General features: G+C 33.3%; 1 protein-coding gene across 2 annotated transcripts in view; it reads left to right on the forward strand.

Annotated features, from left to right (window-relative positions):
• Window positions 1–13,806, forward strand: part of NOL4 (nucleolar protein 4) — a 400,678-nt gene that overhangs the window by 88,154 nt on the left and 298,718 nt on the right. For both annotated transcript variants that reach the window (XM_055324042.1, XM_055324043.1), the window contains exon 2: window positions 13,605–13,754. In XM_055324042.1, the coding sequence (XP_055180017.1) occupies window positions 13,605–13,754 (150 nt within the window). The remainder of the gene's footprint in view (window positions 1–13,604; window positions 13,755–13,806) is intronic.

Here is a 13,806-nt window from a genome sequence, read left to right on the forward strand (position 1 = left end):
ATTGAATATGTCATTCACTCATTTTGAGTGACATAAAAACAGTGGTATTCTGGAGCTGGTTTGTACTAGCTTAAGAGAGCTAATTGTTAGATTTTCAGGAATTTTACAAGCCATTCGTGAAGCAGCTATTAAGAAAAATTAAGTGATATAGGCTTATTAAGTTATTTATATTAAGATGTGGTAGATACTCAAAATGTATCACTACTTAATTATTTTATTATTATTCATATTCTTAAGGTAGTTTTTCTGGTCTATAGTATCAGTATGGTGAAAATACCACATACTGGTACACTGTTGTGCATCTCTTCCTAACTCTGGGCTCAGTGACCTCACATTGGTATCTTGAAATATGCCTTTATAGAAGTACTTATACCACAAAATCAGCAAATACCACAGATCAGAGTTGGATTTATTGTTTTGTTTATTGTCATAGTGCTGAAGCTGAAAGAGGTTTTAGTTTAATAAAATTTATACAAGGGAGAAATAGTACAACAGTAGAGTACATACCATATTAAATTACAAAAAAACTTATTAGGAAGAAATCTGCAATGAAATTCCATTTGACATATCATAGTTCAATTAAAATAATAGCCTGGTTTGCTGAGCAAGAGTTCAACACAAGTCAATAAAAGCATTCTGTGAGAATTAGTTGTCTATATGGAATTTACAATAAAAAGTAGTACATATTTTGCTATTATTTATAAATTATATGCTACACATGTTTATATTATTGCAATTTATAAAAACCTTATGTACTCTGGGGGAGATAGTTGGTAAACATATACCAGCACATCACGCTAAGCCTTGCTGTTTGAGCCGTTCCCATTTCCACTCTATGTTTATGGGTTTGTAGACTGTTGAAATTGGATTGTATGAACTCCTTTTTTATCTTTGAAATTAAAATCTATGTTGTCACAAATGGCAGTATGGTATTATGTTAAGTGAAATAAGTCAGACTGAGGACAGATACCATATAATTTCATTCAAACAGAATCTAAAAACAAAAAAAATGAATATGCAAACAAAAAGCAGAATCAGACCTATAAATATGGAGAACAAACAGGTGATTGACAAAAGGAAGAGGTTAGAGAGATGGCCTAAATGGGTGAAGAAGAATGGAAGATATACATTTCCAGGTAGAGAATGAATAAATCACAGGAATAAAAGGTCCAGCATAGGGAATATAGTCAGTGATAGTGTAATAGCATTGTATGGTGACAGATGGTAGCTACACTGGTGGTGAGCATAGTGTAATATAGAGAAGTTGAATCATGTTGTCACCTGAAACTGATGTAATATTGTCTGTCACCCACACCCACAATTTTTTAAAAATTTAAAAATACATATTTAAAAAAATAAAATGAAAAAGAAAGAAAATCCAAAACTATTGGAGACCGCACATTGTAATGGCTTTTTAGAGATAAAACACACACCATGCAATTCATCCATGAAAATGCACAATTTAATGTTTTAGTGTATTCACAAGATGCAAAACCATCACCATCATCTAATTTTAGAACATTTTTACCTCTTCCATAAGCCACTTTATACCCATTAGTAGTGAATTCCCATATACCCATCTCTCTAGTCTATTCAGTAATCTACGTCTATAAATTTGGCTTTTCTGAACATTTCAAATAAGAATCAAACAATATGTGTCTTTTTATGTGTCTGGCTTCTTTCATTTAGGTTTATGTTCTGAAGATTCATCCATGGGATAGCACAAATCAGTACTCTATCCCTTTTTATAACAGAGTAACAGTCCTTTGTATGGTTATACCATATTTTATTTATATATTCAGTTCAGGGGCATTTTAATTGTTTCTACTTTTTAAGGCTATAACTAATATATTGCTGTATTTTGTACAATTTATTTTGTGTGGTTGTATTTAATTTATCTTGAATATATACATACTAAGGGCTTATTAGATCATCTGATAAGTCTGTGTTAAATTTTCAGATTACTAGCAAACTTTCTAAAGCACCTGCATCATTTTGCATTTCTATCAGCAATGCATGAGAGTTCTAAGTTCTCCATATCTTTGTCTATACTTACTTTTGTTTATTGCAATCCTAGTCAATGTGAAGTAGTATCTCAATAAAATTTTGATTTACATTTCCCTGATTACTAATTATGTTGATCATCTTTTCTTGTGCTTATTTGCCATTTGAACATCTTCTTTGGAGAAATGTTTATTCAAAATATTTATAATTTTTTTTGTTTTAGGTATACAACATAATGATTATGATATAGATATATAATGATCATGTGATTGTAATGATTATATATATCAAAATGATCATCACAATAAGTCTAGTTAACATCCACCACCATGCATAGTTACAAATCATATTTTTTTGTGACAGAAGATCTTAGTAATTTCAAATATGTAATACAGTATTTTTATCTATAGTAACCATGACATATATTACATCCCCAGGATTTATTTATTTTATAACTGGAAGTGTACACCTTTGAACTTTTTTTAATAATAAATTTGTTTTTTATTGGTGTTCAATTTACCAACATACAGAATAACACCCAGTGCTCATCCCGTCAAGTGCCCCCCTCAGTGCCCGTCACCCATTCACCCCACCCCCGCCCTCCTCCCCTTCCACCACCCCTAGTTCGTTTCCCAGAGTTAGGAGTCTTTATGTTCTGTCTCCCTTTCTGATATTTCCCACACATTTCTTTTCCCTTCCCTTATATTCCCTTTCACTATTATTTATATTCCCCCAAAGAATGAGAACATATGTTTGTCCTTCTCCGATTGACTTACTTCCCTCAGCATAATACCCTCCAGTTCCATCCACGTTGAAGCAAATGGTGGGTATTTGTCGTTTCTAATGGCTGAGTAATATTCCATTGTATACATAAACCACATCTTCTTTATCCATTCATCTTTCGATGGACACCGAGGCTCCTTCCACAGTTTGGCTATTGTGGACATGGCTGCTAGAAACATCGGGGTGCAGGTGTCCCGGCGTTTCATTGCATCTGTATCTTTGGGGTAAATCCCCAGCAGTGCAATTGCTGGGTCTTAGGGCAGGTCTATTTTTTAACTCTTTGAGGAACCTCCACACAGTTTTCCAGAGTGGCTGCACCAGTTCACATTCCCACCAACGGTGTAGGAGGGTTCCCTTTTCTCTGCATCCTCTCCAACATTTGTGGTTTCCTGCCTTGTTAATTTTCCCCATTCTCACTGGTGTGAGGTGGTATCTCATTGTGGTTTTGATTTGTATTTCTCTGATGGCAAGTGATGCAGAGCATTTTCTCATGTGCGTGTTGGCCATGGTCTTCCTCTGTGAGATTTCTGTTTATGTCTTTTGCCCATTTCATGATTGGATTGTTTGTTTCTATGGTGTTGAGTTTAATAAGTTCTTTATAGATCTTGGATACTAGCCCTTTTTCTGATACGTCATTTGCAAATATCTTCTCCCATTCTGTAGGTTGTCTTTGAGTTTTGTTGACTGTATCCTTTGCTGTGCAAAAGCTTCTTATCTTGATGAAGTCCCAATAGTTCATTTTTGCTTTTGTTTCTTTTGCCTTCGTGGTTGTATCTTGTAAGAAGTTACTGTGGCCGAGTTCAAAAAAGGTGTTGCCTGTGTTCTCCTCTAGGATTTTGATGGAATCTTGTCTCACATTTAGATCTTTCATCCATTTTGAGTTTATCTTTTACACCTTCAAACTTATACCTTTATACCTTTACCCATTTTATCCACTGCCTACCTCTTGACTCTGGCAACCATCAATCTCTTTCCCTATCTGTGAGTTTGTTTTTTTAAATTTGTTTGCTTGTTTTTTAAAATTCCACATATAAGTGAAATCATATGTTATTAGTCTTTGTCTTATTTCTCTTAGCATAATCCCCTTATGGTCCATCCACGCTATTGCAAATCACAGAATTTCCTTCCTTTTTGTGACTGAATAATATTCCTGCCTGTGTGTGTGTGTGTGTGTGTGCGTGCGTGCACGCACATGCATGCACATTCATAATGCCACAATTATGTGGTAGCACAATATGTGGCATATATATATATATATATATATATATATATATATATATATAACCACAGTTTCTTTATTCATTCATTCATTCATTCATCAACAATACTAAGGTTGCTTTCATGTCTTAGCTATTGTAAATAATGCTGCAATGAAAATGGAGGTGCACGTATCTTTTAGAGTTAGTGTTTTTGCTTTCTTTGGATAAGTCCAGAAGTGCAATTCCTGGATCATATAGTAGTTCTATTTTTAATGTTTTGAGGAATCGGTGTACTGTTTTTCATAGTTCTGCACAGGTTACATTCCCATCAGTCGTGTGTAAGGAAGGGCTCCCTTTTTTCCCTCTGCTTACCAACACTTGTAATATCTTGTCCCTTTGATATAGCCATTCTAACTGGTATGAAGTGATATCTCATTGTGGTTTTGATTTGCATTTACCTGATGGTTAGTGATGTTGGGCACCTTTTCATGGGTGCATCCTTTGGGAAAGCTATTGAGCTGAATGTGCTCTTTATAAATCTTAGATATTAACACCCTATCAGATATGTGATTTTTCAAGTGTTTTCATCCATTTCTGTGGGTTGGCATTTCATTTTTTTTGGAAGGTGTCATTTTCAGCATGAAAAAATTTAATTTTAATGCCGTTTTACTTATTTGTCTTTTGTTGCTTTTACTTTGGGTTTTATAACTGAGAGGCCCTTGCCTTACTCAACATTAAAAACATTTACTCCTATATGTTTCTTTTAAGAATTTTAAGTTATAGCTTCTACATTTAGATCTATGATGCATTTTGACTTAATTTTTATGTATAGGGTGAGGTAAGGATTCTACTTCTTTCTTTTGCATGTGGGTATACAGTTGTCCCAGTACCGTTTGTTGAAAAGACTATTTTTTCCCCACTGCATTGTCAACAAGACACTCATGTTGAAAATGAATGGAAAATAAGCATAAGGATTTATCTCTGGAATCTCAATTCTATTCATTGATCTATATATCTATTCTCATGCCCAGTACCATGCTGTCTATAATGTAAGATTTTAGTAAGTTTTGAAATAAAGAGATCTCCCCATTTCTTCTTTTAAAAGATTATTTTGGCTATGTTCAGTATCTTGCATATACATGTGAATTTTAACTTGTTGATGTCTGCCTAAAAAGCTAGCTAGAGCTTTTAAATAGGGATTATATTGATTTTGTAAATAAGGTTTTAGAATATTACCATCTTAACAATATTAAGCCTCTGGTCTGAGAACATAGGATGTCTTTCCATTTATTTAGATCATTAAAAATTTTTTTACAGCGTTTTGTAGATTTCACATACAAGTCTTGTACGTTTTTTGTTAACTTTATACCTAAATGTATACCTTGTATTCTAGTTTGCTTGTTTGTTTATTTATTTATGAGAGACAGAAAATGCATGAGCAGGGTGAAAAGGGGCAGAGGAAGAGGGAGAGAGAGAGAGTCTTAAGCAGGCTCCATGCCCAGCATGAAGCCTGAAATGACCCTGAGATCATGACCTGAGACAAAATCAATAGACTCTTAACTGACTTGAGCCACCCAGGCAACCCCATATGTGAATTTTTAGATGCCATTGTAAATCAAATTATTTTTCTAAATTCATCTTTGAATTTTTTATTGCTAATGAAAAGAAATACAATTGTTTTTTGTTATTGATTTTAAACCTTAATTTTGCTGAGCTCACTTAGAGTAATAGTTATTTGGTGACTTTCATAGAATTTTCTACATACAAGGTTAGGTCATAGAAAAAGAGAGGTTTTCTTCCTCCTTTTCAATCTAGATGTTCTTTTTTTCCTCTTTCTTCCTTACTTTCTTCTTTCTTTCTTCCTTTTCTTTTTTTCTTTTTTCTTTCCTTTCTTTTTCTTTTTTCTTTTCTTTCTCCGCCCCCCCTTTTTTTGTCTGATTCCCCTGACTAGTACTTCCAGTAAAATGCTAAATAGAAGTGTCTAGAGCAAATATTCTTGTTTTACTCCTGTCCTCAGGGGGAAGGCATTAAGTCTTTCATCATTAAGTAAGATATTAGTTATGGGGCTTTTGTAGATGTACTTTATCATATTGAGAAAATTCCTTTCTATTTCTAATTCACTAAGGCCTTTTCTTAGGAAAGTATGTTAGCTTTTGTCAAATGCTTTTTCTGTAACTAGTGAGGTGATTATATGCTTTTTTGCCTATTATTCTTTAATCTTGTGTATCACATTAATTAGTTTTCATATATTTAATCAACCTTGTATTCCTAGGATTATCCTATTTGGTTATGGTATGCAATAATTTATATATATGTAATAATTTATATATATGTATACATATGTATATATATATGTGTGTTTGTGTGTGTGTATATATATATATATATATATATATATATATATATGTAATTAGATTTGGTTTGCCAAGATTTTGTTGGAGTTTTTTACATCTATATTCATAAAATATATTGGTCCATAGTTTTCCTTTCTTGTAATACATTTGACTTTGGTATAAGGGTAAGTCTGGCTTTATAGAATGATTTGGGAAATGTCTCTCTGTCTCTCTCTCTCTCTCTCTCTTTTTTTGGGGGGGGGAAATTTAGTGATAAATTGGCCTTCATTCTTGAATGTTTGGTCCAATGAAACCCATTAGTCCCAGGCTTTTCTTTGTAAGAATTTTTTTTTAATTACTAATTTTGTCTCTTTCACTTGTGAAAGACCTATTCAAATTTTCTACTTTTTTGGGGTACCTGGGTGGCTCAATAGTTAAGCATCTGCCTTTAGCTCAGGGAGTGATCCTGGGATTCTGGGATTGAGTCCCAACATCTGGCTCCCCACAGGGAGCATGCTTCTCCTTCTGCCTATGCCTCTTTCTCTGTGTCTCTCATGAATAAATAAATAAAATCTTTAAAAATTTTTTCACTTTTTTCAGTCAATTTTAATAATTTTTATCTTTCTAGAAATTATTCATTTTATATAGTTACTTATCATACAATTGTTTATACTTTTTATAGTCCTTTTTTTTAAGATCAGGAGTGCTATTCCTTCTTTCATTCCTGGTTTTAGCAATTTATGTCTTCTCTCTTTTAATCTTGGTCAATACAGCTAAAGTTTTGTCTTTAAAATTTTTTCAAACTTGCACTTTGGTCTTGCTGATTTTGTCCATTGTTCTCTATTCTCTATTTAATTTATTTTTTCTCATTAAAAATATTTCCTTCCTTCTTGGTTTACTCTTTTTCTAGTTCTATAAGGTGAAAAGATCTTATTTTTTAAAATACACACAGTTATAAATTCCTTTAAAGAACTGTTTTCGGGATCTTGTATTTTTGTTTCTATTTATCTCAACTTATATTTTAATTTTTCTTTTGACTTCTCTGACTCATTGGCTTTGAGAAGTGTGTTGTTTCATTTCTTCATCTTTGTAGATTTTCCTATTTTCCTTCAGTCATTGATTTGTAATTTATTTCCATATTGATCAGAAAACATATAAAGCATATTTCAATCCCTTACATTTTATTGAGACTACTTTTATGCTGAGATATGGTCTATTATGGAGAATATCTGTTTCTGTTGTGTGGGTTGTTCTATGTTTGTATATTTTTTATACTGTTGTTCAGTTTTCTTTTCCTTGGTTATATTCTCCCTTATTATTCTATTTTTGAAAGTAGAGCTCTGACGTCCCCAACTATTATTGTTAATTTCTCTGGTTACTTCTTTCAGTTTTTGCTAATTCAATGCATGTGCATGCATACCCTACTTGGAATTGACCTTTTTATTATTATAAAATGTTCCTCTATGTTGTTAGTAACATTTGTTTTTGGTTTAAACTCTGTCCTCTAATTCTGATATAGCTATTCCAGCTCTTTTTGTTGTTGTTGTTCTTAATTGCATAACATAGCTTTTCACCTTCATCCTATCTGCGTCTTTAAAAAAAAAGATTTGATTGATTGATTTATGTATTTAGAGAGTGTGAGTGGGGAGAGGGGTGGAGAGAGAGAAAATCTTAAGCAGACTCTGTACCCATCTCACAATCCTGAGATCATGACCTGAGCCAAAACTAAGAGTCAGATGCTTAGCTGACTGAGCCACCCAGGCACTCTCTATCTGCATCTTTGAACTGAAATTGTGTCTCCTTTAGCTAACATATACTAGGATGTTATTTATAATTAATTCTTTTTGTTTAGATTCCTTAGTCCATTTATATTTAATGATATTGATGTGATTGGATTTATATTGGTGACTTTGCTTTATTACCTCTATGTCTCATGTCTTTTTTCCTTTATTTATCCTTTGTTGGCTCCTTTCTATATTAAGTACATATTTTCCCTTGTAAAATAGTAATTCCTTTAATGATTTTAGATAATATATTTTTTAATTGGGGGGTTACTTTAAGAATTACAATATGCATTTTAACTTATCAGAATCTACTTCAGATATATACTGATTTAGTTATGATCCAATATAGAAACTTTACTCCTAAAGAGCTCAATTTTCTCACTTTTTAATTCTATGATTTATGCATGTAATATATAGATATATCAATAATCTCCCAATATTATAATGTCATAATTATTCATATACTGTTATGTATTTCAAAGAGTTAAGAGAAGGAAGTAGGAAAATATATAGTTATAGAGCTTTTAATGTTAACCTTATTAACTTTTTTGATTCTCTTTCTTTCTACATATGGATTTGATTTATTATTCTGTTATTGCTTTATTCTAGACTCCAGTATAGCTTTGTTACTGACTCTTTTGTGCTTTAGTTGTCAAATATGTTACATTTATGTATGTTATTATACCAGTAATACGATTATTTACATATTATTTTAATCATTTGCCTTTTAAATCAAGCAGTTAACAAAGCATCAGTATTCAAGGTGAACATTTAGATAACCTTTAATCTTTCTTGTTCTCTAGTATTGTAATTACATATCTTGCTATGTTTAATTGCAACTGTAGATTATTTCAGCTCTACTATGGGTTAAAAAGGCTTTTGTGGAATCCTTGTAAAATAACCCGCAGGTATATCTGTTTAGGATATGTCCAAGTGTATTCTTAGGATAAATAGTATTTTCTTTCTTTCACAAAAACTGTATGTTACTCAGCTTTTGTAATTACTACGAGTCTTTGGGAAGGTTGCAAAACTTCTGAGTATTAGTGTTCTCATCTCAAGAGATGATTATGGAAATTTAAAGAAAACATTAGAAAATTCTTTAAGGTGTTGGTTCACAAAAATGAGACACGCACATTTGGAACTGTTAAATTAATCTTATTATCAATGATAGTAAGAAGATATAAGTTGTACTGTCTGTATTTTTTCCCTTATGGCAATGTGCCTGTTATATATTTTGTCTTAATGATATGGACCTAGCTCCCCTCTTGCAACACATAGTTGACTATTTTTGGTAACTGAGGAAAGATTGTAGGTTAATAAAGAAAAAAAATAAATAAAAATGACTCAATTATTACCTTTAAAAAAGGAATAGGTAATTATATTTGGCATGTTTCTATTTTTTATTATTTTTTTATGTTTACTTCCTTTACTGAAGCTCTTAGTATTTTTTTTTTTTTTAGATTTTATTTATTTATTCATGAGAGACACAGAGAGAGAGATTGGCAGAGACACAGGAGGAGGGAGAAACCGGCTCCATGCAGGGAGCCCGATGTGGGACTCGATCCTGGGTCTCCAGGATTATACCCTGGGCTGAAGTCGGCGCTAAACCGCTGGGCCACCCGGCTTGCCCAGCTCTTAGTATTTACATCTGGATTTGAATTACCACTTACCACTTACTTTTATTCTGGAAAACTTTCTTTTACTATTTATTATGAGGCATGTCTACAACATTGAATGGTTATTGGGATTTCCTCAATAGTTGATGAGTTGTTTTTGAGATTTTGTCTTTGGCATTTAACTGTCATGTGTCTGTTTGTGAATGTCTTTCTTTTTATGATATTTGAAGTATGATTTTTAAAGGTTTTTTTTTTTTTTTTTTTTTTTTTTTTTAGAAAGAGGAAGAGAAGAGAGAGAGAGGCATAAGCAGTGAGGAGATAGGAGGGAAAAGGAGAAGCAGACTCTGCTGAGCAGGGAGCCTGATGCTGATAGATCTCAGAACTCTGAGATCATGGCCTAAGTTGAAGGCAGACACTTAACCAGTTAAGCCACCTGGGTGCCCCATGGTATTTGAAGTATGCTAAGCTCCAAGCTCTTTGAATACATTTCTTCTATTTCCTAAAGGGCTTTATTACTCCTTGTTTTCTTCCCACAAATACTGGGCTCACTTGTTGTAGGCCCAACCCCTGAAGGCGTTTTTGAGTTTTAATAAGAGTATGGATGTGAATTGAGCTTAATCACAATTGCAAGTAAGCAGGGCCACATGACAGAAGGCTAACATTATTTCCCTTCCCCAAAATATATGATTTCAATCTTATCTTGATTAACACTGAATTTATGATTTCCTGAAAGAAAATGGACTCTTAACCACTGATAATGAAACATTTCCAATATATGTTCCCAGAGCACAACTTGTATCTTTTGAACTCTAATTCATACTTCGTGTAGTTAAATACGGCCATCTAACAATTTTAAGTTCTGGAGCACATGAGTAGTTAAGTGTCTAACTCTTGATTTCAGCTCAGATCATAATCTCAGGATTATGAGATTGAGCCCCGGTTGAGCTCTATGCTGGGTACAGAGCCTGCTTAAGATTCTCTCTCTGTGTCTCCCCCTTACCTTCACCTCCCCACCCCTCACCTTACCCCCCATTTGTGTGCACCTTTCTCTCTCTCTCAAAAAAAAAAAAACCACATTTCAAGTTCTAATCCCTGGAATTTGTTCTTCCAATTGAACTGTTACCTTGTTTAGAAAAAGAGTCTTTGTATAGATGTAATTAAATTAAAGATATTGAGTGAAGAGATTACCTTGGATTATCTGGATAGGCTGTAACTGCTCTCAGATAAAATGAGTCATTATAAGAGAAACACACAGAGAAAAGCTACACCAAAGAGGAGAAGGCAGTGTGAAATGGCCTCAAGCTATGGAATGCTAACAATCACAGGAACTGGAAGAGGCCAAGAATGGATTCACCCCTAGAGCTTTCAGAGAGAGTGCAGCTCTGCCAACATCTTTGAATTTCGATTTCTGGCCTCTAGGACGATGAGAGCATAAATTTCTTTTGTTTATAAGCATTGAATTCTCTGTTTTGTTTATTTAAGAATGTCTTTGACCCACTTTAATTTTGGAAAAGTAGTTTTTCTGGATATAGAATTCTGTTTTAGCAGTTTTTTTTTTTTTTATGTTCAACACTTTATATTGTACTATTGCCTTCTGACCTCCAATGTTTCTTTTGAGAAGTCAGCTGACCTTGGTAACCTCAACACAGTAGACTTTGGTCTTGGCAACATTTAGACTTTCTGGGATACTTGCTGAAGGAATGAATAGTCTGTGATTCCTACATCACTCATAGTTTATTAACTATACAAAATTACCATATTTCTGGTTACCCAGCAAAGGAACTGAGAGGAAACTACAAATTTTATGAGTGGGAGAAAAGAAGACAAAATTTTGTGTTGATTTTCTAGTAGACAGAGTTAGAATTTGGATTTCTAGCCTAAGAACAGTAGATGTTCTGTGAGGAGTGGGAGGTAGGCCAGGGTGATTGAGTGATAGGCATCTCAAATGGTGCTTCCGAAGAACTCTACACTAAACTAGATAGTTTTTCAGGCTAGTCACAGCCATGCTTCATGCAGTTTCTCTGTACTTTGGCTACATATTGGTCTTGCATTACAAGGCAATAAGGGGTTATCAATGAGACACAGTACAGAAGAGATGCCTCAAAATGTTAAAGGAGAGAAGTGAGAAAGGTCTATAATCTAATAACAAATCACATGCATCATAGGTAATTGTGAAAGAGTGCTTCAAATTTAAGAGATGAGATACTTGCAGTTTGACCTTACATACAACTCATAATATTTGAATATATATATTTATCTTAATTATAGTTATTTGAATATATATGTAGTTATGGAATATGTAGTTATTTAAATATATATATGTGTTTGTATATATATACGTATATATATGAATATGTTGCCTCAGACAGTGCTACTTCTTTTTTTTTTTTTAATAAAGATTTTATTTATTTATTCATGAGAGAGACACAGAGAGAAGCAGAAACATAGGCAGAGGGAGAAGCAGGCTTCCTGCAGAGTCCAATGTGGGACTCAATCCCAGGACTCTAGGACCATGACCCAAGCCAAAGGCAGATACTCAACCATTGAGCCACCCAGGTGCCTAACAGTGCTACTTCTGAGACTTATTATAAATCAGACAAAAAACAAAACCAAACTAAGAAAAAGTACTATATAACTTATTTTGAGTTTTGTAGTGAGCTCAGTCTTCTGGACTTCTGTTCAAAGAGGCTTTTGCCATTTGACTCATTGCACAATGATTTTGCTCAGATTAATCATCCTCTTATGCTGTGTATCAACATTAATGACTATGTCATGTTACTTCAGGTTATGCCTTAGGGTCCAAATAAGAACATTGTGTGTATATGCACATGCGTGCATGTCTGTGTTAGCAAACCGGAAACCCTTTCATATAACATTAAATTTCTTTACTTTTTGGCCTAATTCCTAATTTCTTATCTTTTTCTTATAAATTTCTTATTTTCTGTCATCTCTTGGAGCTTTTGACTCTTTGCTCCACTTCCCACCACCACCACTATGGCTTATACCATGCGTGTATTCCCATTCACATCAAATTCTATTTCTTTCAAGAAGCTACTTCAGCCAGAGGTGATATCTTTATTCTTTGAACTCCTGTAGTATGTTGCTATATTTTTATCATGATTGTCACAATGACAAGAGTTACCATTTGCCAAGTGTTCACTGTATGCCAACTGTTAGGTCACATCCTTTACCTATGTTATTGCATTTAATTCTTACAATTCTGGGAAGTAGACTCTACTATTTCTGTTTTCCAACTGAGAAAACTGAAATTTGAGAAGACTAGAATTTAGGGAAGTTTAAATGATTTGCACAAAACATACGATTTCTGAGTGGAGGATCCAAAGTTCACACCAAGATAATTTCTGTGATTCCTATTTTCAACCTTGAACAATTATTGTCCCCCAGTCCAATCTGACAGAATAGTAGATGCATTTTCTTTCTTAGATTATATGGTATTTAAGGATAGAGATTCCACATAATTTCTTTTCCTTTTCTAATAACAGCTACCAGTACCCAGAAATTCAATAAATATTGATTGGATGAATGAATATCTAGAATGAAATTGTTGTAATAAAAATTCCTAAGCTTTAAAATATATTTTGGAGTAATTTAATAAAGTTATACTGATGTCTACAAATAAGTCATGATGGGTGGGTAAGCATGATCACTATGCCAAATATCTTTTTTCATGTTTCTTAAGGTTCTATATGTAAGTAATGTATGAAATGGTGCAGCATTCACTCACAATTTTTTAAAGTTTCCTATCTGGATGATTTGGTTCAATTTATCAAAAATGTTTTTAATTCACTCTGTGTGTTAACTTTATGTGTTAAATACACATTTCTTTATTAATTTTGTCTTTTTCTGGGGGGGGTTTGTTTCCAGGATGGCGTAGGGGTAGATGAGAAGCTGTCTTTACGGCGGGTAGCTGTGGTTGAAGATTTCTTTGACATTATCTATTCAATGCATGTGGAAACAGGGCCAAATGGAGAACAAATTCGGAAACATGCTGGACAAAAGAGAACTTACAAAGCAGTAAGTTAAAAAAAAAAAGAGAGAAAGGCATGCATTTTGAAATTTGATATGA

The sequence above is a fragment of the Nyctereutes procyonoides genome, unplaced genomic scaffold, assembly GCF_905146905.1.
Source record: "Nyctereutes procyonoides isolate TBG_1078 unplaced genomic scaffold, NYPRO_anot_genome, whole genome shotgun sequence".
Taxonomy (NCBI): domain Eukaryota; kingdom Metazoa; phylum Chordata; class Mammalia; order Carnivora; family Canidae; genus Nyctereutes; species Nyctereutes procyonoides.